The sequence below is a fragment of the Oreochromis aureus genome, linkage group 17 (genome assembly GCF_013358895.1).
Source record: "Oreochromis aureus strain Israel breed Guangdong linkage group 17, ZZ_aureus, whole genome shotgun sequence".
In the NCBI taxonomy this organism is placed as follows: domain Eukaryota; kingdom Metazoa; phylum Chordata; class Actinopteri; order Cichliformes; family Cichlidae; genus Oreochromis; species Oreochromis aureus.
The window spans coordinates 14,898,215-14,923,379 of record NC_052958.1 but is presented as its reverse complement, the minus strand read 5'-3'; the positions used below and the strand labels follow the sequence as shown (position 1 = coordinate 14,923,379).

General features: G+C 40.0%; 1 protein-coding gene across 3 annotated transcripts in view; it reads left to right on the top strand.

The window, feature by feature from the left end:
• Nucleotides 1-4,460: 4,460 nt before the first annotated feature.
• si:dkey-97m3.1 (fatty acyl-CoA reductase 1) overlaps nucleotides 4,461-25,165 on the top strand; it is a 56,223-nt gene continuing 35,518 nt past the window's right edge. Inside the window, exon 1 of one of the 3 annotated variants that reach the window (XM_031758118.2) lies at nucleotides 4,461-4,708. In XM_031758118.2, coding sequence (XP_031613978.1) covers nucleotides 4,700-4,708 — 9 coding nt within the window. In that variant the 5' untranslated portion in view covers nucleotides 4,461-4,699. Of the gene's footprint in view, nucleotides 4,760-19,616; nucleotides 19,712-25,165 lie in introns of those variants that run through there. The other 2 variants (XM_039601197.1, XM_039601198.1) reach the window with 2 other exon arrangements.

Genomic DNA, 25,165 nt, shown 5'->3' with positions numbered 1-25,165 from the left:
CATGAGTCAGATATTTGCAGCAGTAGTATTTGATGGATATCTCCGGTGTTCTCCAATCTTTCTGTAGCTTCTCATCAGTATTAAATATACTGCCAGTAAAATGACTGCAGCGCAGTGATAAATCAAAATGGCTTTGTCCCTCATTAGAAGTCAGGGTTTCAGGGTGTGGCTCTCAGATTGTTTCACTTTAGCCTTAAGCATCTTAATTGATACTTAGGTGGGAGGTGTGTCAGGAATTGTTTTGGTACCTAAAAGCAGGTTATTCCTCATTTCACAGTATTGACAGAGCCTCACGTGAGAGAAGCTGTGAAGCCTTCCAAAACAGAAAAGGTCTATTCCCTCCCTCCCTTAAGTGGACAGATTTTCAGAGAGTTGCAGAAAAAATAATGAAGTCATTTTAGAAAGCAAAAAAAAAGCTGGAAAGTTCTGTGTGTGCATTATTTCGTGCAATCCACCAGCACCATCTGTAAAAGTGTTTAAACCACAGCTTCATATATTGAACATCAGCAAAAATTGACTGCTGAGATCTAAATGATATGTTGCATAACCAGGATAAAGGGCTGAGGCAGAAGAAGGCTGTCGTGTTTTGTATCCCTGTTATCAAAAGGAGAGACTGTCCTGTTACAGCCAGCTCAGCCGCCACATATCCTGCCAGCGTGTGAGGGCCACTTCGAGGTTTGTGGGTCAAAGCCCAGTTTGCAGCCTTCTCTTTATGAATCCTGACACAGTGGTTTTAAGTGGATTTGACTTCACATCGTGAGGAGACACAATAGGGGCAAGGCTTCCACTGAATGGAGGTTTCCACTCACAAACGTACGCATGTTCGTGCATACCATAAATTCTCATGAGCCAGACCTATTCTGTGTCATAACGCGAGATGCATAATCCTGCATAATACTCAAAGATGTAGGATGGGAAATGACAGTATCAGCTGGAGCTTTAAGTCTCTTGCTGTGAGAGGTATTTCAGTATTGGGTGATTAGTGGGTTTGTTATGAGGGTTTTTTTAAAGCCTCAAACTTGCTTTTTGGTCAGAAGTTCAGATACACTCACAATTGCCGTGAATATGATGGTAAGTTTGGAGTTTTTATTTGAACTGTTCTTTAACGAGTTTAAAAAACAAAAAATTGGGTCGACAAGTTTGAATTTATTTTGGTTTTTCTCTCATCGACACATTGTCCAAAGTATACATACATGCTCAAATACATGTCTACACCCCCATTAATATTTGATGAAATCTCCCTTACCAAGTTACACCTCAAACAGATGGTTTTGGTTGCCATCAACAAGGTTCTGGGATAGTTCTGGCTGGATATTTGACCGCTCTTCTTGGCAAAATAAGTAGAGTTCATTTAGTCAGTTAGTTGGTTTTCTGGCACACACCTGAAACTTTTAAGCATAGTCCAGAAATTTCCAGATTGAAATTTAGGACTGAGGTTGGGACTTTGGGAAGGCCATTTCAGAAGCTTCATGTCATCCTGCTTTATCCATTCCAAAGCCAGTTTTGAAATGTGTTGACATCATTGTCCTCCTGGAAAACCCACGTGTGGCCAAGTTTCAGCCATCTAGCTGTTAAATACAAGTGAAACTGAACAATTTGGAGGTAGTCCTCCTCCTTTATTTTTAGTATCAGTACCACTGACAGCATAACAACCCCAAAGCATGATGCTACCACCGCCATGCTCGACAGTTGCTGCAGTGTTCTTAGTAAAGCCCTTTTCACCTTTACTCCTCCAAACATACCTCGTTTCACTGTGGCCAAATCTCTCATCTCATGTCCAGAAGGCATTTGCTTGTCCATGTGGGCAGCTGCAAATTTCAGTTGAGCTTGAAGGTGTTGATTTCTCATGCAGGGGCCTCTCTCTTGGTTGGCACCCTCTCAGTCCATGTCGATGAACTCCCTTCGCTGTGGACAGTATCACTGGTGTTCCAGCAGTTTCCAGTTCATGGCATGCTTGACCTTTGCTAGTTCTTGCATTGTTCCTGAACATTGTAACCAACTTTCTCTCATCTCAGGGTAATAGCTTGGTCTTCTTTCAGACCTTGGCAAAGTAGTGACACATCCAAATAACTTGTACTGACATGCAAATGTTTGAACTTATGATCTTGGAATCTGCAGTATTTTAGAAATAGCTCCAACAGACCTTCCCAGCTTCTGTAAATCTACAGTTCCTTGTCTTAGATCTTCACTGAGTTCCTTGGACTGTCTCATTGTAGAAAGTCAGAGTCAAGACGTTATAGTACCTTCAGCACCACTTATTAAAAGATTTAAGTGATTGTATGTATACATTTGAATCTGTATGTATACTTTTGACCCTATGTGGACAAGAGGGACCAAAAAATAAATTCAAACTTGTGCACCCAATTCTTGTTTTTTAAAGTTATTAAAGATGTATGCTGGACACACATTAAAAATAATAGTTCAAAGAAATTATCAAAGATCCAAATTTGCCATCACATTCATCCCCATGATTTGTATATGTGAACTTCTGCTGACAACTGTAGTTAATAAAGTAACGAGTCTGTATTACCTTTATTTAACAGAGGTCCATGCATTTTTCTGCTATTTTTGGCCATTTCATAAACGGATGTATTAAGGTTGAGGTTTTATATGCATAGTGATGTTCTTTACTAAAAACTCTTTTTTATAAGCAGGAAAAACTCTATATTCAAGAAGATATCAGCTTTTTAAATTGCCATATATCAGTACTGGTATTCTGAACATTCTACACTGGTGGGGCTCTATTAGATAATCAGATTCACTCAGTCTCGTCCTGTTGATATCACGTTGGTGATTTGTGGTCAGATTTCTGCTCTTGAGGTCTTCAGCTTGTGAGTGTTTCATACATCTCCTTAGATCTGGGTGTGACCAGGTGTCTCGCTTTTTTTCCACATTCGGATTTTGTAGAGATTTACTAGTCGATGGGTGAATCCTCGCAATGATTTCTAGACAAAGCAACAACTGGAATAATCTGTTTCAAAGGTTATTTGGATAAAAAGCACAGACTACGACATCAGACTAAACTTGATGGGAGTTGGGAAGGTCATGTTCAAATAAAATATGTCCTTCACATGATTAATGCCTCTCAGCATTACTGTTCTGTATCTTTGTCCCACATTTAGTCTGCTGGGATGTGGACACTCTGCTCACATGCCATAATTTCCTTGTCTGCTATAAAACCCTGATAAGAGATATGACACACAACCCAGTGTGTACTAAAAACACACAAGGAAGCTTGGATCTTTTAATATAATGCAGTTGTCTTTGCAGTATCAGAGCACTGAGTCACTGAGAGAAGAGTGCTGAACAACCTGAGCTCAACATAAGTGATAAAATATGACAGAGTGAAGAGCCCAGAGTGAATTTTAGCAGGAGGCTCCTTCTACTCAACTGCAACCGCAGTAGGTAGGAAAATCTTTTCTACCTACTGCAGTTAATATAAACATATATCCTCCTGAGACCCAGAAGAACAAAAAAAAAAAGATATTTATATTTCCTGTTTTCTGTTTGTTGTAATCAGAGGATCACTGATCACCCATTTAGTGGTTGTGGCCAGTGTTGTCCTATTTTCATGTTTCATGCAAAACAACAAATTCAACACGATTTCAGTATGGTTGAAATTGAATTGATAAAAACAGGATGTGTATAGTTTAATGCACTTTTAAGCATATACATACATATCATGAGTTACTTTAATTGACAGGATAAAAGAGGAAATCAAACTCTTAGCTTTTATGTGTAGGATTGGTTGTGAATTAAATTGAAAACATTCTTAATTGTGATGGCTAAAAATGTCAGATGTAATGTAATTGCTGGGCTTTAGGAGGATATAATGATTCACCTCAGTGCACGGAGAAGACGCGAACTTATTTTGTGATTTCCTTCCTCTTTGGCGCTGAAAGAAGCCACCCAATCACATGAGATATCAATGAAAAGTCCTGTATTTACTACATCAAGACTTAGTAAGGTAGCTCAAATAAATCAAAAGACATAGACAAAAAACAAATGTCCATTACAGAGGACAAAAATGCATAGGTCGGTTCTCAGGATTTTGTATGCACAAAACATTACACTTCTGGATAGTTGGAGCCATCTATATTTATTATAAGTATTAACTGGCTTGTCTTTTTAGTATATAGATTCTTGCTATTACATTTTTTGTGCTTTGCAAGCTACATTCCCTATTTCCCATAGTACTAATCTAGCCATGAAATCCCTCAAATCGTTCACAACTACCAATATCCTACTTTATTTTTGTGTCAGTCATGTCTCGAAGTTTTTAATCTGATAACTCACTACACAGCTCTCCCTTTCGTTTTTCAACAACAGATGACTTGTGCATACCAAGCATGCCACGTTAACCCCCCAGTTTTTTTGAATGAAATTTGTTGTGGCGCCGGCTCAGCAGCTCAGCAAGCAGCAGGACGACATGTACCGGCGGGACTAGGGGAGGGTCACGGGCTGGGTGACACGCCCTGCTCACTCAGAGGTGGTGTAGCTGTCTGTCTCTCTGCTCTAGTCTGCAGATAGACAGGCAGGCAGTCTGTCGACTTCACAGAACCGGGCTTTTCTTACCCTGGAAGTATCCTGAGGAGCCAGAGCCAAGGGCGGCCGGTGGGAGGAGGCAAAGAGACCGCAGCTGCTGCGCCGCACAGCCTCTTTGACAGCTTCAAGAGGAAGCATCCACCAGCACCGACCGATGTCTACGGTAGGGAGCGATTTTCTTCTTCTTTCACTCATAAGCGACCGCCTTTTCACGGTGAGTGGTTGATAATGATTTAGGGACTCGGTGGTGTGTCGTGGCACGCCGCTGGCCGAGCATCTTATACCCGTTTTGTCGGATGTGGGGTCGGGACTGAGCATCAGCACGCCGGGGCAGAAAACGCTCAGAGGGTCCGTGTGAACAGCCAGCTGCTACATTTCGCTGTGTTTTCGCTTTTTAACCGTGATGTGTTTGAGTGTAGAGGTGGGGGTTGTGTAGGGAAAGAGAGAGCACACTGTTAGCACGAAGCTGTAGCCGCCTCCGAACGTCAGGACGGCGGGTAGCGGGGCAGAGGGAGCCGCAGTCGGCGTGGAGCATCTGCGGAAAGCCGGCAGCCGATAGAGCCAATAAGACAGGAAGTGGGAATGCTGGATTTCATATTAAAACAATTAAAAAAAAACTATGGCTTTATAGCTAACCTCATGTAGGATCCTGTTAAACAATTAAAAATGAAATTATTTATTTGTTGCTTTCTGCGCATTTTATGACATTGTACTGAAGATGATCAGATTTGACGCAAATACCCAATATACCATTTGTTACAGGTAAACACTTCTTAACTAAATCCGCCTATTAAGGTTAAAATTTATAGTCAGACCACACCAGCTGATTAGAAACTGAAAAGTGATGGTTTGAAGTTTGGCTTTGTACACTTTGAGTGGCTTCACATTGGCATAAATAGTTTAGATCGACTCTTGAGTTACACTGCTCATTTTAAATACCAACATATATATTTTTATATACATACTGTTATTAGCGTCAAATCCCCAAATATATAGCTATGTGTAGAGCAGAAAGAAAATTGGTGCCTGAGTTTCTTAGATTTATAGTGTAGATATGATTTATTTGCTCTACTTTTTGCACATTATTGGTCTAATTTTTGTTTTCCTTTAGCTTTTTTGTAGAACCTCACAGTACTATCTGTCTATCTAATTAATTTGTAGTTACTTGGCTTCTTGATGCCAAGTAATGAATCCTGAACTCTGAAATTTGACTTTCAGGCAAAAATATCCAATAGTCTCTGTTTCCAGCTTGACAGATGTTAAGATCCTTGTTAAATAAAAACATTTATGGTTTTGGAGTGTTTGATCGTCACCTTGGCCTGCCTTTCAGTCCCTTTCTGAGTTTGCTTATTTAACTTTAGTTATTTGGTTTTTGGCTTTTAATTACTATATTATTTGTAGTATTTGTGAGGTTAAATATTTAGAATTATACTCTTGACTGAAAGCCATGTAGTCTCAGTTGCAGACATTTGGACTAAAACTGTAGAAATTTCCTCTCCATTTTTAAAATGTTATTTTAGCTTGCAGAAGTGTACTTAATGTTAATTTAATAATTTTAGGTTAGTTTCAGTTTACTATAATAATCTTGGGTTTCATTGATTAAAAAGAAATTCTGTTGGTACCCTACCATTTTTTTCCGTTACTTTAGTTTTACTTTGAAATCTTACACCGGAAGTTAGTGCTTGTGGAGCTCGGTGTCTTGACGCAGTTGAAGTGGAAAGCGTTTGCTTGATTTGAGATGATGTAAATTCCGTTAAATTGCTTTCTAACTGTCGCAGTGATGGATATCGGTGTGTGTGTGTGTGTGTGTGTGTGTGGAGGGGATGGTAGCTTTGGGTACAGGTAAGAGACCCGGTGACGGTCACGTGTTTGTGTGGCGTGCCATGTGGAAGCGACCCGCTTCAGTCCCCTCCAGTCTGCTCAGGGGTCTGACTGGGACTGGGATGACTCTCCACCATGTGTCAGTCGGTGGTGACCAGCTTGTGTTCAGGGCCTTGCTTTCATTTATTATTGTTATTATTATTATTATTATTATTATTATTATTATTATTATTATTATTATTATTATTATTATTATTTTTCCGATTTTTCTGGAGCCACTTAAACGCACATCCGAGCCCCGTGAAACTAAATAAATTTAGTACAGATTCCTTTACAGATGTGATTGTTCTGCTTTCAGGCTGGAGTACATGGGGTTTGTGAATTTAACTGTCATCGCCATACAGAGTTAAAGGGACACTTCACCCTGCAAAAAACAAAAAGTATAATTATATAAAAGATATTTGACCATTTGCCCACAAACCTTTATTGATATCAGCCTTCTCTTAACTATTATTACACTAAATGGCACTCAGTGTGTGGTATTTAAAGCTCGCACGTCATTTGTGCAATTGAAAACCTCTCTAACAGCGTCTCTTTCCAGAACTCATCACCAAGTTACTCAGAAAAACCAGCAAAGCTTGTTGTTGCAGATTCAAGTAGGAACAATTTTCGTTTTTAATAAACTACACCCTTTAAATATGTCACCCTATAGCCATCTGCCATTGCCTAGAGGCTCAGTCTGACAAAGGTAAACATTAGTTCAGCTGTCAAGTCAGCCAGATACAAGTTTCTGCTGGTTGGTGGAAGAAAATAGTTCCCACCTGAAAATGCTCACAACCAGTTATGTTTTTTTCTTGGTAATTGTTTCATGATTTTCAGTGAAAGACATCAGTGCTGAGTTTCATCCAATATTAATGATGATAATAATTGGCTGTGAAAAGTACGGTGCACAGCTGCCCGGGAAACTTTCTTTAGATGTTATAACCTCGCACTCAGACCGGTTGTACGACATATATTTGACACTGCCACCATCTGAAAACAGACGCTCTCTGGACGTATACAGACGGTCAGTAGCTGCCCACGGACTTCCCATGTGCTGACACCTCTGAACCATAAATTCCCCATCGTGCGCTTGTTAAAGGAGCTTTATCTGTCCATCAGGCTGCTTACTCTGTGTGAGTCAGAGAAAGGCAAATAAACAGCTAAAACGGTACTAAATCATGACATCTTTTAATATTTATTTTTATGTGTCAAAGAGACTCACTTGCTTCTCCCTCGCTGTTCAGTATCCACTCCCCACACACAACCAAGTCTTTCCATGACCGGTCAAACAAAAAGTTGAAGATGGGAGATAAAATCAGATATATCGGATATAAACACCCTCCTGTTTGTCCTTGTTGATCATATGCAAAGCAGATTATAATACTGATTTCATGCATTATGAGAAAACCAGTTAAAATCATTCATTTTAGGGGTTGAGGGCGGCTGTCCCCTCTCTGAGTCTTGCATCTCCTCATGGGAGCATGTTTTATTTCGCATCTTATCATAACTTTGTGGTCTAAAGGACGACATGAGAAGCTTCTTGTACTGATTTCTAAATCAGGATCACAAAATGAGTTCTAATTATCTTCAAGGGATGGCCTATATTTGGCTCTCAGATAAGTGTTAGCTGAGTGTGCACACCCTGTCCAGGAGTGTGTGTGCATTTAGACAGTGTATGTTTATGACTGCAGAAAGGTAGGGCCCGCTGCCTTCCTGCATTTGCAGTCCAGTTTGAAATCACATGTGCTTGCTGTTTGTTTTCTTTCAGCACATACTTTCTATGATCTTGATGCATTTTGTAACACAAAAAAAGAAAGTCCCTCATGTAGCTTCCGGATTGCTTCATGTGTTACTGCAAACTTCTTTCTCCACAGCTGCTTTACACTTGCACTTCTTTTCTGCCCTCTTTTCTCAGGTGTCTAATAAATCTTTAAATGCTCAGGAGGTGTGTTTCTGCTCTTTCCAAAACACCTCCTCCGTGCATGTGCATACCACAGAGTAGTAGTATATGGCACACTAAGCCTAGATGCGTGCTGGAAGATGATTCTTTTGCTTTCTCTACAGTTTTAAGAGGGCTTTGATATAAAGATGTGGTCTGAGGTGAGGGAATTGCTCTTCCTCTTTGGCAGATAAGCGGGTCCCGCACGGCCGTAAATCTCTGGTGAGAGAGAGCCATATTGAACATTTGATCCTGCTTAACCATTGTAACCTGCAACATATCATGCATTCACCTCTGGATATTGTGAAGTGTACCATTTGAAGTGTGTAAGTTAATTTGTTCCAGGGGAACACTCGAGATCTTTAAATGAAGAAAGGGGTATTTTTTCACATGGAATCAGACTCGGACACTCTGATCTCACATCTAACTAGGAGATGACCTGTACAGAAAATGCTCAGTTTGGCTTTGTGCTGCATGGATAAAGCATGCAGGAGGCAGCGCAAAGGGAGATCGACCATTAGGGTTAGGGTTAGGGAATTTACAGGATAGTTAGCTGTACTCTTGGTCATCGCACAGACTTTGCTCTTTGGGAGCTGGAGGTGCTAAAGGTTGTTTAATGGTAAATGGCCTGTATTTGTATAGCACTTTACTTTACGTTTAATGCTCGATGAGACTGCACTGGAAATTTGCCTTCTTTATTGCAACTCTGCCATGTAATGCCCACAAAAGCTTGTGTGCAACTGAGCCATAGCAAAAAGCTACACTACGCTTTATGTCTCAGGAATGAGAACAGCCTGGTTATGCATGAAAGTTCTTATGATTAATTTTCAGGGAAACAGAGCTGCATCAACTCAATTTCACTGCGCTTTCTTTAGAGGTCTTCTGAAAAGGGGAACACAGCCTCAGAGAGGTCAGTTAATTGGTCGAGGAGCCATAAATGTCCACACAGTGAAACATTTTGTGCCAATCTATCACCTAGACTGTGAGACTCCTCGGGGTAAACAGGGAATTTAGCATTTGCTAGTGGCATTAAATAATACATTTAAAAAAAAATTGTAGTCACTTTGTGGCAGTTCAATCTACAAAAGGGACTGCCCTGGAATGAATGTTTAAAAAGGCTAACAGGAAATAAAAGCTCATCCTGTTGGTGGGTGTGCTGTTTATCTCTGTCTATCTGCATTCATTCATATCCTCTGACCCATCTGACATCTTCATTTCATGCCAAAAACAACAGCAGCAGCTTCATAAACACATAAGAGGCTTCATCTTTGTAGTGATTTGAATGTGTGGAAAACTACAGATTGCACTCCTTTGATTGTTTGTGCCGCCTTTTCATCACAGTAGGATTCAGAATCATGCAGTCATACCAGCTAAGCCAGTGCAAGAACTGGTGAGGAGCTAAAATGCTTTTGGCTATTAAATGATAAATGCTGCAGAAGCACACTAAAAGAAGCCAAAATCCACCGATCTCAAACTGTATCTCACAGGCCAGCAGCAGCCCTCGGCAATGTTCTGCACAGCCTGCGACTGAATGAAGAACAACTATTTTGTGTTTAATTGAGTCAAAGTTCAGTTCACAATAAAATACATCAATGCAGTATTGTAGGCATTAGTAAATAGGGCAAACGGCATCAGGGAGGGCCGGCCATGTACTGCTCCCAGTTAGAGAGGGTGAGGAGAAACAGAAGAGCTCCAAGACGAGGGTAAAACACAAACTATGGGACAGTTCAGTCCCATAGTCCCATCCTGCCCACAGGAGAAGGGCATGAAAGCTGAAGGCTTTGCCTCCCATTCTACTTTCAGAAACTCAAGAAACCAAAAGTAAGCCTGCAGCCCGGGAGCAAAGTGCTCTGTTGGGGTCATTTGTATCTGCATGATGGGGAAATAAGGGCCCTCATGAGGGCCAAGTCATACTGGACTTCCTAGTACTGTGTGTCAGGTTAGGAGTAGGGCAGCAACGATTGAATACTTATGTATTCAACTAATCTGCCAATTTTTCTTTAATTAGTCAGTGATTATTTCAGTAACTCTTATCTCCGCTTCCTGTGTTTGTATATTGGTTGTATATCATGTCTCAGATGGTGTCATGTTCAAAACCAATTAAACTGATATATATGGTCCAACCCATAGATTAACTACCCAATATTAGGTTGAAGAGGTTTACCATTCAAAATAAACCTTAATATTAATGTGAGGGGAAAAAAAAACAATCTAGCTGTTTTGCTGTTCGCTCTGTGTTCTTCTTCATTAGTATTGACTGCAGTCTTGGCAGACGATACAGGCACTTCTGCCCCCTAGCTTCCTTACATAAACACATTTGCGTGGTTTTAGAATATGACGCGTCAACAATGTCTTGATGACATCGACGAATCGTTGCAGTCCTAGTTAGGAGTGTAAAAGCCCTTCCGCAGGTTCTCATGGTCTGCAAAGTAGGTTCATGTTTATTAACCAAAGTACTGTTTTGGAGAATCACTTTGTTTTGCGGGTGCATTAGTTTTCTTTGTCCTTCTTTTTTTTTTTTTTTTTTTTTTTTTTTCTGAATCCCTGGCAAGAAACACCGAAAAGTTCCCTTTAAACATGCCAAACACTAAATAGTCTAAAAGTAGCACACACCTGTGACAGGCTTAATGAAGAAGAGGTGTCCCTGCACCTGTGGTTTGCCCTTTGTCATGGGAATACCTGAACACGTCTGAATCAGTTGCTGCTTTAAGGCTGTGGATGGTGAGGATAAATGAACAGGAGAAAGGGGGTCAGGGCCATGAGAGGAAGTGAGAGGAGAGATGCTTTTTAGAGGACTGATTAGATTGAAATATTATTAAAAGTTAATAAGTTATTAAATAACAAGTTTAAAGTAAGAATGGGAGGCAAGTCTGATTGAGTACAGGAATGATTTTTCTAGTCATTGAATACTCCATCTAGTCCTCAGATTAGCCTCGTACTGAAAAAGAGATGTAGGACCAAACGGGTGGAATCCTTTTGTTACTAATTCTCTGTATTTCATTTTAGGTGAACTTCCTGTATGATAATAGGTGTTTTTTTTTTATTGTGTAAATGGAGAAAAATCGTGAAAATACTAAGATTTCCATACATTTTCAAGTGTTTTCTTTTATTGTGTAAATGGAGAAAAATCGTGAAAATACTAAGATTTCCATACATTTTCAAGTGTTTTCTATCAGTGTATTTTTCAGACCATATCAGGTTGAAAGGTTTATACATGCAATACCCCCTTTTTTTTTTTAAATTGAAGGTTTGAGCAGATGTTGTAAATTAGCATGTGTCACCTTGCTACTCGCTCTCCATCTGTGGTTCCTGTGAGCCTCCATGCTGTTAATAACCAGAGGGGGATATCGAAGCGTTGGTGTGACATTGAACCCCAGAGGGACATGGGTGCTCTGATGACCGCTTGTCACTGGAGGGTAATATCCATTGGAGGATTTAGAGGCTTTTTCTGTCTGTGTTGATTAATGTTGTCAATGACCAACCACATCACAGGGGAGTATTTCTGAGCATAACACCACTCTGAGGTTACGTCTGAATTAAATTCAGGAGATTTAAACAGGGAGCTCCCATTCGTACTGGCTTCAGAGTCATAACAAAGTCACAGCGGAGCATGCAAGCAGATTTCACATCAGGATTTCTTGTGTATAGATGGATGGATAGGTGTGTGTTGTGTATTACGAACAACTGTAGAACGTGCCAGAAAATGATTGTTTTCTTCAGGGAAATCCAATTCTAGGTAGCACTTCTGATTTGGTTGTGGTCATTAGGCAGTTCTTCACAGTGTATTGATGCCAATTAAATAGTGTAAATAAATGTAGGCGAGACCAGATTATTCTTCACTTTAATCTTGTGTATCAGTTGGCCTATTTGAACATGTTTGGTGATGGCTTGCTGGAAGAGTAAAGCGTTTTTGTGCATTAGGTGCCTCTTTCAGACTCAAGTCTTTACTTGCTCGAAGTTCAAGTTTGTGTTGCAGTGTTACTTTCTCAGTTTCATTAATCCATTGTTGCGAGTGTGACAGCTTCTCCAGAAACACGATCCTACGAGTGAAGCGGGGGTTTCACAGTTTCACGGAATGCCGCTTCACACATGGCTACAAGCATGTTGTGGCCTCAAGTATGTAATTTGGGTTTCCTGCATGTCCTAACAAACTTTAATGTATGAACTGTGACTGTTTAAGAAGCAATTCATCGTTTGAGTAATTGAGCAAGAATTAAAAAAAAAACCCCCAAAGTGAGTCAGGTCAGTCATGATCTGATAAGACTTCCTGAGAAAAGACAAACACCCAAACCACCGCACAATGTCTGAACATAATTTGAGTCTTTGGCCTGTGTTGCATAATAGGTTGGACATTATCTTAGTGGGTGTGTGTTCAAAACACAGCTCAGCAAACACAAAGGCTTACAACAATCACCCCATGCAATATATTCCCACACTCCAGGTTTCAAAGAAACTTAATGTAAGAAAGGTAGGATATCAAAGGGAACTGTGTCCTTACTTCCTGTAATGTGACACGGTTTTCTTTGAAACGGGCTGAATAAAGCGCTTCTAACCTCCGAACCAACAGGATGATGGTTTTGTAGAGCAGTCGCTTGACTTCATAAGAAGGGAGGTACTTGGTCTTTTGCTTTATGCCTTGCCTCCACAGCATCAAGCCATGAGATGTGTTATAATCATATTTTCTGGTTTTAAGCTCAGTTTTATTTTGAAGGGCTCCCACAGTATGTGAGTTATATTGAAAATTTAAAGTCATGTTTTCAGTCATTGTTGACATTTTAAACATTTTGGGTGGGGTTGTTTTTGGGGTTTTTTTTTATCAGATGGTAATATCTATGATAGGATCTGTAGACTCTTGTGTTCATTGTTGTGCACGTGGTTTTAAAAGCATTGGGTGTTTATTGATGTTATCTTCCAATCAGACCCATAGCTCTGGTTTTATGTCATTCTATACAGTTTTTTTAGTTTAGTTTAGTTTTTGCTTTGAACTGTTTGTTTGATGGGGGATTCTTGAAGGTATTAGCCGCGATTCATTTAGCAGTCAGTGCTAATAAAAGAGGCTTATTCTGTTTCTATTGCAAACCTAGAGAAAAGGAATTTATTATATAAATCTGCAGTTGTAAAGCCCTCAAAATTGTGGATTTGGTCTGTACATTTAGCTTAAACATTTGCAATTTCCATTATTGATAATTCAGGTATATATTTGTAGACTGAGTTTAAAAAAGGGGGGGGGAGGCAAACAAAATGCTTATTATTTCTATATTTGAGGTTGTTGGTGATTTGATGACATTTTTTGAAAGTTGTCTTTTTTCCCTCTTTTTGTGCTCGAACTATTTTTAATCAAAATAGTTCCTCATGATTTTGCAGTAGAGAAATCACTGACTTACCAGCTCTAAAACTTTTGCTTTTCCAGAAATTACCTTTCTGAGCAAGTAAATGTCAGTTATTTTAACTTTCACTATTAAAGAAATACATAAATTGCATTGATCTGTTCATCCAGGTTGTTGCACGATATTCTTCCAAGCTTATATGTGCCTTCCGCGTGCACTACGAAGATGGTAAAACTCGACTTTTTTATGAACTTCTAGTGCTTAAAGTTGCTGTTGTGCTTACTTGTTAAATATAACCTCAACAGTGCTATACCCCAAATGGTTTCCTCATTTTAATCTTAAACTCTTCCATTGTCTTGATTTGTATTGCCTGTCAAACAAGTAGATCCTCATTCACCTCCCAATCAAGCAAGATTTTCCACTGATGATGTAACAGCTGGCTGATTGACTGGACTGACAGATTGCTCATGGCTGAGGCATTCAGTTTGTTTGGTTGCTTGAGTGTCTTAAACTTACTACTCTATGTCATAAAGTACAACTCCTGGATTTTGTCTTTTTATGGCAGTAAATGAAATACGCCTTTGGGGCTCATTTGGACTGATGTTTGTCTGGGACCCCATTAGGGCCATTTGTGGCAGGGTGGCCCAACCCAGCTGTCTGCATCTGGGATGTTTTGGATAAATGCCCAGCCATTTATACAAGGACACATGGCTAGCTGCCAAAGCAACTATCTCAGCACTGCCTTAGTTTTAAATATCGAACAGATCTCACTCACCCAGTGATTAGTCAAAGTTGTTGTCATGCATCATCCGTCTACAGCAGAGCTGATGACGAAGGCTGCCACTCCCTGAGCTGCTGTGAAGTTAACCGTGGGCAGGTTGTTGTAACAACACACTTTGAAAACGGCTCATAGTTCTGATGGGGTGTGTTTAATAAAGCCTTTTAGCAAGTTATTTTTGACCTTTGCCCATGTATTTACCAGCATATTAAAACCATTATATCAAGAAATGACTAGTTGAACAGAATTGTTAATCCAGTGGTTTGTTTGTGTCATTCATCCAGCAAGCTAAGATACGCCTTGATTACTGTGACTACATCAGCCACAGCTCTCAGTTAAAAAGGAGTTTCTGTTAAAATGTGTTTATGTGTTTATGTGTTTATGTGTGTATGTGCCCTCTTATCAAATCTGTCACACCTTTCAGATATTATTACAACCGTGCCGAAATGATCAGAGTGATTGTGACACAAGGAACACCCTCTCTGAAATCAATTGCCAAAGATAAAAAGATTATGACTGTGTAGTGGAGAGATCTCGTTGCATTAACGTAACCTAATCTGTCCAGCAGCAGATGAAATAATCTGTGGGTTTTCATAGCTCTCATGTTTAGAACCATCCACTTTAATCTGCATATAGGAAAGATAGGTGGATGGATGGGTAGGTGGGTGGGTGGATGGATGGGTGGGTGGAGGTTTTAAGGAGGATGCATAAATGGATGAGGTACTTGGAGAGCTCTTCTGTCATTAATTACAAACCTAGCTGGCATTGACAGAAGGTGATGCTGTAGTGTGTTAAGGACTACATTACTCTGTGTGCACTGTAATCTATCTTTGCTCTGGATAGCTAATTAAATCACTTGGTCACAGATACCTGTTTCCGTGCAAGTGAGCTTTGTGTCATTGGTCGAAAGAATGAACCAGTCATTATAAGCCAGTATTGAATATATGACACCATTAAAGCTTCAGTTTGAGACTAATAATATCCACCATGGGGTAATTATTCTCATGGCTTGGTCATGTCTTGATGCATGCTCGATCATCCAGGTTAGGAAATCCCAGAAAGTTGATTTTGTTCATCTGGACGTAGCGTGTTCAGTGGATGTATAGCTAGGGCTGCTCGATTATGGCAAAAATGATAATCACGATTATTTTCACTGAAATTGAGATCTCGATTATTTGACAATATTTATTTAACAATAACAATGTATTGAATAATGGCTTTAAAGATTGTCAAAAAAATAATATAAAATAGTGTGCAAATACTGATCACAGTGGAAATGTTTGCAATATAAAAAATAAATGAAAAATGTAAAGATCTATGTTTAGTGAACTTCAAAATGCTGCACAATATTTGATCCACGTCTGACTCCGCGAACCCATAATGTTTCCACACCACTGAAGTCGTTTTACCTCTCTTTTCAACCGACGGCATTCTTTCTTCAGCAGCCATTATCCTCTCCTCTACAAATAACTTCTGCTTAGCTTTCCGAGCTTCCCTCAGGTCCTCTTAATTGTTGTGACGAAACGCAGAGAGGTGCGCTTGATTTGCCACACGGAGCAGCGCGAGAATAAAGCACGAGGGAGGTGCTAATAATCGGCTCAGTCATTTTTAATGATCGTTGAAAGCCCCGATCGTAATCTAGATTAAAATTCGATTAATTGAGCAGCCCTATGTATAGCATTAACTTTCCTGGACTGTTTGGTCATGTTTGACATGAAGAAAACATTTTGCAACAAGGGCTTTTGTTGGGGTATTAAACCTTTTCATTACTGCTGTCTAAAGTAGGTGGGAGGTGTTTTTGTCAGACAGTAGACCAAATTTAGCAAAAACCTAAAAAGAACTTGGTGAAACCATTTGGGTTGTACCAATCTCTGACTGAGCCACCAACCTTTTGCATGGAAAACTGATGGCAGCTTTAAATCCTGCAAGCCTCTTTCCACATTAGAAATAACAAGCCTGCGGATAAGTGGCAGAGCGGCTATGGCCTGTGCCACTGGTCTGTTTCTGCAATTAGGTTTTTGAGACCGCCTCACCCATCATCACGACATGTCTAGATACTGTATTTAAGCTTGATTGGCTATGGAAAGTGAGAGACTTTGGTCAGCCATTTTGCTAATGGCTCCCTCAAATAGCTCATAAAACACTGGCAGGCTCTCTGCAGCCTGAGTTTGCATGGGTGTTTTTTACATTAGCTGAAAGAACTGGATACTCGTACTGCCAACAGCTTGCTCAGTGAAATCAAAGAAATATATGGCTGTGTCCTAAATCAGTCATTACATAATGAACATGATGTAGTGAGAAGTAAATTGAAATTTTTGTACACTCGAGTGATGGATCGTGCTTTTTGCCCTACCGCCAAAATGCATGATGACACAGTGGGGGGAACTGAATCAAATTCTTGATGCAAAGTCTGAATTTAAATTCAACAGAAGAGGTGTGACAACTGATTACAGAGTTGGAGGACCAGGAAGGTGAATAAAAATGTCTTGAACTTGCATTCAAGACATCAAGACAAAGGGGTACAAAGGCACTGTTTTGTCTTATAATAACCTAGTTTTCAGCTGGTCTGGTTGATGGATTGAAGACTGATCAGACCCCTGGTTGGGAATCAGTGATTTATGGCTCTGTGCAGTCCATGAATCCATTTATATCCCCGTATTTGCATTAAGGGAAAAATCAACATGATAACCAATTATTCTAATTCTAATTTCAAAGTATAACATTGCAGTTTTGGTATTCTAGTGAGTGAGTTGGTGTTGATGGTTCAGGGAGAGTCCTGTTCTCCCCGTGGCCCTCAGACAATGGGACAGGTGATCGGTTTCCTCTCGGTGCACGGAAGCTGAGTTTCTAGGAATCAGAGTAATTGTGGCTTCCATGAATCTCCAGTAGTTTTTCCTTGTCACCTTTTCCATTTAAAACTTTAATCCAGCGATGCTATTTCAGATTAAACATACAATGACACTTTTTTTTTCCTCCACTGTAACTGTTTACCATATGGAAAGTTGAATTCAAATGAACATATGACACGTGAAGCTTGTGGCAGCATACATATCTTTTTCAGCCTTGAGGGAAGCTGTTTAAAAAGGTGTGGATGACTGAGCCATCTGATGTAAACTCACTGTGTTGCAAAATTTTGGAACTACATATTTAAGGATACAAGTTGTGTAGGTCTTTTTTTTTTTCTTCCAGTGCATTGCTTTGATTTATTTCTTATTGTAACTATTTTCTGATGCCAGTTTTAGTCTTACGTAATAATAATAATTATTATTATTATTTTTTAAATAGTTAAACTCAGTTTGGTACAGTTGCATATGCTTCACACACACCACTGCAACTGTCCTCAAGAAAAGCTGGAGGGCAGTTTGTTCCCAAGGGTCGGTAAGAGTTGAAATCATACACAGATTACATAAAATTAAAAGCTGTCATCAAACTCTGCTGATTCCAGCCAATAATTGGAGGAGAGTGTTTGTTACTTGAAAGTGGTGCACGGGGTTTCATACCACGTTGAACACACAATACAAGTTCCTGACCTCTTGGCCTGAGAGCTGCACTGCGGGTGCGATTGGCAGCCTGGGTCTAAGCCAGGCGTAAATGGACACCACAGCTCACGGAGGCTCTGTCACTCAGAGACAGCTGGTGTAATTACAGAATCCCTCTGCTATCGCATACAATGTAGACAACGCACTGACGCAAACATATACACGTGCACACAGAAACATTAGCTCACACACCAGCGCTCCCACGGCCAGATATCTAACGGAGAGCACTGACCTTTGTGTTGACACTTGCTCATAGTTTAGTGAAAAGGTTGAATTAAAGAGGTGCTGCTTAAATCCTTGAAGCCCACGGCCAATATAATTAATTCTAATTAGATTAGCATTTAGCTGCCTTAGAAAAAAAAATGGAGTGGGAGAGAAGACCTGCCGTTCTATGCGATAATGCAGTCTTGGATAAGGGCCCTTTTTAAAAAGTGCTGTGCAATTATGTGGGTTTGTGTAAGGGACAAAGTTACTGCCTCATACACCAGAGCGGGGGAGTTGAGCTGCAGTATGCTGAAAACATCTTTAATACTGTAGTGTATAACTTGTCACATTTATAGTGGGTTTATCTGATGTAACATATAGTAAGCCACTGCTAAAGCACACTCGTGTTTATCATGTAGGCACCATGTCCTTTATGCTGTAGTCATGCTAAAATGGCTAATGCTAGTAGCTCTGTCTTGAAGAACTTGACACTTGATTATCCATATGTAAGATAAGCAGCCAGACAAAATACTGTAAGAATGAAATATTGTGATCTTCATTTATGATTTCTTTCTTAAGGATATTATTATTGATTTCCGTGCCCTCTATATTTATCTTATCTAGTATCTCAATAAAACACCAGAACCACATTTTATTCCGAACAGAACAAAAACATATTAATGGGCGATGTTTTATTACTGTGTAGTTTCCTCTTCTTTTAACGAGATCCATCAATATCTATATTATGCAATGTAACAAACAATTTCACAGTTACAGCTATGTCAATCTTAGCTATTGTTGTTTAAAGGAGTTGATGGTAATGCTATTAGCAAGACGCTAATAGCGTCACTATTAGCTCCTTGCCATAGCATACGCTTGGCTTGGCTAACTATTAGCCGTATTTATGCCTAACAATTTAACTGTTACTCATGTTTTATACAGTTTTTATTATAATTTTAACTAGTTGCTGTAATTAAACTCTTGTTTTATGTTTATAGACAATTCTGTTTATCTATACTATTGGGTAATAATTTAAAACTATGAGCTATACATTTAGCAAGTGAGTAATGCTAATCCATTAGCTTTAGTTAACTTTTAAGCTCAAACCTATTCAAGTCCACTTAGTACTTTAGCTTGACTATTACAATAGATCCCTCCACTTTCCACATTTTTCTGCTACATATGTTTCTCCAATAGGGTATATAAAGTATGATTATAAGCTTGTAATATTAGTGAGATTTTATCTGAGGCTTGTAAATTTAGCTTACTTTTCTTATCACTGTAAATTGCAGGCATAATAACAGTAACTAAAAGACTAAAGGGCTTGCCCAGTAGTCGCTATTAACATGCTTTTCTCAAGTGTTACTCTTAGCAGCTAATGTATTTTATTTAATCTTGTGGTCAGGTCATTATTACCCCACCCTCATCTAGTCTCTCTGGGACAGGGAAAAGAGACTCATTTCCTCTCTTCCGATTGTCATTGAGACAAGAACCAGAAACTGCCTTAAACAGCACGGTGAGCCTAACAAAACCAAATTTAGAAATGTGGACTTGTGGGTTAGGAGCTGGGATGACCACTATTGCTTCTCTGTTGATTTAAGCCTTTGATGGTGATTCCTCTATCTCTAAATGGAGGATGTATTGACTTTTGTGGTTCTTCTGGATGGTGGATAAAGGTGTATCTCCTAGAGTCCATGTTGGCACACCACTGTGAAACTACAGCCAGTAGTGGTTGTATACTTAACTGAGCTTTTCAGGATTCTTTTTTTCACTGCCGTCACTGTGCGATAGTGAAAGGGCCTGACTGTTCCTTTGTGCTGCTTGGCACCGACTAATGCTGCTTTAATTATTGGCTGCATTTTGCATCATTTTGCTCTTTCTATTTTTCCCTCCCCTCCTCCCGCTGCCAGCTTTTGTCCGGCTATAATGGCTTTAGCCAGTGTGCAGCTGTGCAGCTCGATTTTTGCCTGCGTCTCCAGCTGCATTTAGCTGACCCAGTAATGGAAGGGTTGTGTGGGGAAAGGCCGGAGGCAGAAGGACTGCAGAGCTGTGGCTTAAAACAAGCTTCCTCAGACAAACAGCGTGGATTTCCTGTGGAGAGTGGCTTTTGAGGAATAATACAAAAAATGCCCTCAGTGTGAAGAAAAGGAGACATGAAATAAGGCCAGAGTGCAGCAGCATTAGCTGCAGACAACAGTAAACCTCTGCTGCTGAGCTGTATGCCTTGAGTAGAGCTGTATCCCAGCTCTGTTTTTAAAGTGACCCCTGAGTGACTTTGGATGCGATGTGGTACTTTGTCAAGATGGCATCATAACCTGAGAAGCTTGTCCCTAAACTTTTAGGGCTCGTCCTTGCTGCCTAGCACTTCTCCTTTCAAGTCATAATATAGACTCTAAAAGAAGATGCAGTCTTATTCACCAATGACAACACAACAAGGTCACTGCTGACAGACCTCATCTCTGCTTGTCCTTCATAATCTGTGTGATTGACAAGGACAGGCTGAGGGATTTAAAAGTAAAGTTTAATTCAGTTGCAGTATGACAAAAATAAACCAAGAGAATATGCTGGGTGCCTGAGGAAAAAGAACTATCTATAGACCCTTCATCCATATTGAGATACTGAATCTCTAGTGTTACCCAGAAAATTACGTGATTAAAAAGTTCAGACTGCTTATTTATTTATGTTTTTAAATTTTGAGGCTATGCACTTAACGGTCAGCTCCTTGGGTAGCAGTGCTCCACCATCGGTACCTGTTGTATTGACTGACTGACTGACTGTCAAACCTGGAGACAGTATCAACGTTGATGTCAATCATTGGGTTTGGATGCATTTTGATTGGGCTGCTGCTAGCCATACAGGCCCCTGATTTTGCACCAGTCTGTAAACATGCTTTTTAATGCTGTAAAATTGGAGATTTTAACATGAGATTCTATGGAGGTTAACTTGGGCAAACCTCCAACCTCTTCCAATGTTTTAGAAATATGACCCTTCACCTTAAAGGCAAGTAAACAGGGCTGGTGGTGGGACAAATTGTTGCACTCCTAACCTGAGGATGGAGTCCTCAAAGATCGACATGAAGGTTTGTGGTCCATGATCAAATTATGGATGGACACATGCAATTGGGCAGAATGGTGCTCCTACAGAGTAAACTAGATACAGTTAGGTACATGATCTCACCATATGAGTTCTTGTTAACATGAGGCAGCGTGTCAGTCCATACGGTGCGTAAAACTCTTTTGGATATAGTTTACCACCCTTTTGCGTGTGTGTGTGTGTGTGTGTGTGTGTGTGTGTGTGTGTGTGTGTGTGTGTGTGTGTGTGTGTGTGTGTGTGTGTGTGTGTGTGTGTGTGTGTGTGTGTGTGTGTGTGTGTGTGTGTGTGTGTGTGTGTGTGTGTGTGTGTGTGTGTGTGTGTCATTTTAAAAATAAAGCGTCTTTTGTTGCTGCTAGTTACCACAATAAACCAAATTTCAATTTATAAACTTTCGGTGAATACTTTTCTTTTTTTAATTCCTGGGATGTATGCATTCTATACTTCTTGTAGTCATCTTGTAAATGCATAATTCTGAACTAAAGGAGAGTAATGGACTTGTTTAGCCCCACTTTCCATGTTGGCTTGTAGAGGGTGGACACCTTCAGTGTAACTGACAGGCATTGAGAGAAGCAGGGGGTGGAGTTGTGTAACCTTGTGTGTTTCAAAAGCATTCAGTCTCATGAATTTGATTCATGCATGGCCATTCCAACACTCTTCCAGCTGCAGGAACATTTCCATTGTCAGGCATTAATCTGTAGTGACTTTCAGCCCATGTGCTCTTGTCCTCTTGTCCACAGGGAATCTATGTGAAGAACAAGGCTGAAATGTCAGGGGCCTCAGCAGAGGACCTTGACTGTGACCTCTTTGTTGTCATCTGTGTGTACAGAGTGGTAGATCTGGAGATACTGCCTTGTCTGAAAGTTGAAGATGGGGAATATTGGATTAAAATAACGGGACAAAATTGGGATTAAACATAAATGTCAGTAGGAGCCCCAGCGTTTAGTTTCTGGAACACATTTTTTGTTTTTCAAGTGCACACACGTAGAAAACCAAACCGAATGCACACACCCATCTTTTTTCCTCGTGTTTGTGTGGAAAGGGAATCTGATTTTAAAATTGCATGCACAGACGGCAGAATAGAGGGAAAGCAAGTAAATACAAGATTGTTTTTGTTATCTGGGCCACGTTTGGCTCAGGAGGATTTGGTTTCTGTCTTTGGGCAGACATGCTGGGAATCTGCAGCACAGGAGAGAGGATGAAAGAAGCAAAGAGAAGGAGCGTAGCTTCATCTTGCGTACAATCACAGCTCTGCTGTATCACTGAAGGTGCTGATCAAGCATCAGTCTTGGCTAAATGTTGTGCCTATTGTTGCCAAGTGAAAATTTTACTAGTCAAGTCCTGCGTTTTTAGGGGCTGCTGTCAAAAAGTTGAATGAGACTGGGCGCACTACCACTGCCGCCCTCCCTCTGTGACTGGTTTGTGTGGTGTTGGGTGGGGGTGGGGGGTGATACCAACCAGAGACAGGTAGCTGTCATCTAGTCTTTAAGAGGCGATGATTTATCACTGATTAGTTGGTGTGGTTGCACACAAATGCTGGCAGTGTGCTGGTGAGCTTTTAGCCCACACATCAACACAGTGCCTTGATCAGAATAGACTCATGGCACAACCTCCCTCACCGAGTCACAAACACAGCATATCTGAGGCCATGTGACTTCTCAGGTTGCATTGAGTTATAGTCGTCTATTGTGTACAGGAAATAAGGGCAAAGTCCAACAGAGTCAGTGTTAGCGTTACAACACAGGTGTCAAATAAAACTAAAAACTGCCATATGATTTATTGCATATGGAATACGCATAATGTCAGATGGTTAAAGATAAGCTCTAGCATTAATTTTTTTTTTATAGCTTTAAACCAAAGTTGTTTGCTGGGATTGAAGGTTGCAGCTCGCTTTGTCATTACTGAAATCATGCCATTCACTTCAATATACCAGCAGTCTTGTACATTTAATATATGTGAGTCTTTTCAGCCTCCAAGGTCCTGGCGTAATGTAACTTCTCATGCACTTGCTCACTTCAAGTGCGTCGCCTGCTTTAGTTTTGTTCTGCGTTCAAACTACAACACAACTGAGGGCACCCACAGCAAATAGCAGGGGGAAACTTCTCCGCAACAGTGTGTCATTTCAGAAACGTATCATAATCCATCACATCTGTTGCTCTGAGAACTCATCGACTAGATCGATCAACTGGAAAAGGTTTTGGCAACAGTTTGCCAACTATATTACAAATGCTGTCTGTGAAGAGCTCACATTGGGCTCACTATTATTTTTAATGGGGTCATCAGTTAAAACATAATATAAACTTATTGTTAGCAATGTGTCATTATTTCTTTAATACAGATAAATCTGGGTGTACAGCAAGAACATACACCATGTAGTTCAAATTATCATCGAGACAAGATGCTGCGAGGTGTAAACGCCAAGATTTATAAACCATAGAAATACAGATAAGTGTGACCATCTTGTTTTGCCGTCTTTCTAAATGTGTTGAGATTATCTGAAAGTTGTAGCTAATCAGGCTTCCAGCTAATATCTGTCATCTTATAAATGAGTCAACGCGAAAAGCCGTGTTCTTCATTCCCACAAAACTACGACCTTGCTTGACAAGATTATGTGTCACAGATAAACACATACAGTGTCTTCAGAACAAGGTCGTTCTGGATTGTTCTGTAACTTTAGGAGCAGATGTCAGATGGTTGGTTCCACATGCTGTGCTGGCTGGGTGGCGATAGAGTTAAATTGTTTTTCAATGTCAAGGACATCATGATGCAAAGAAGTCACATGCAGTATGTTTAATACGACGACCTGGCAGGCATCCACTAAGTATGTGCAGTAACTAAAATTATACATTTGTTAGTTGCAGCCCAACTTATTGATGCGTTTTTGTCTTCACCTTGAAGCAAACCCAGGCAAACACTGGTCAACCATAGTGATGTATGTGGAAGCCTGTGTTTATATTCAGACACTGATTGTCACTAATGCCTTCCCTGTTTTAGGTTTGGTTTTCCGAGATCAAAGCAGTGCCATATAAATAACTGCAGCTGGGAATAATAGTCTAATTTTGATTCTAGCAATCCTCACTGTAATTGGTTTACAATCATAAAAAGCTATTTATATTATGCAATATATTTGCATGTCCTCAGTTACGTATTATATATCCAAATCTGAACACAGCAGAGCAGTAGAGTAACATGAAAGCATTCTTCCCTCCTTTGTTTCTAAACGAAGTTCGGTTTTAATTTGGATGCATGGATAAAAGGAGTTTTTGGAATTTTTAGCAGACAGTTTGGATGTTTAGTCTGAAGTGCTTGAGCAGAAGGCAGCTGGAATTTCTTTTAGGTTCTTGAAGATATTTTTGCTGTCATCCAAAAGGCTGCTTCAGTTCTAACTGTTGACGGAGACTCAGATATTTAACCTCTAATAGGGTTGTCACCTTGTAGATGGTCCTGAGAGTCACTGACCAACTCTCCCGTGTCATGGGAGTCATTAAGCACATGAGTCAAGGTATAAGTGGAGGTTGAATCACCTGGGAAGAGACTGCATCATAGGTGGCTGTTCGTTGGTGTTGTACACAACAGCCTCTGTTCACTGATAGTCCCTTCAGGTCATTCGAGACATAGATACAGAGTCCAAATTGATATTTTCCCTTTTTTTTCCTCTATCAAACTGAATTTGAGTGAGTTGAACCTTAGTGGAATAATTTAAACTGTGATTTTATTTTAAATAGTTTGCTTCTAAAATGGCAAACAACTGATCCGTTAATCAAATAGTAAGCTGCTTTTTTCATGTCAGTTGTATTCAAAGAGTCCATCTATGATCAAATTATGTTGTTTAATATATTTTGCACAGGTAAAAATAATTTCTGATTTGTTGCTTTTTGCA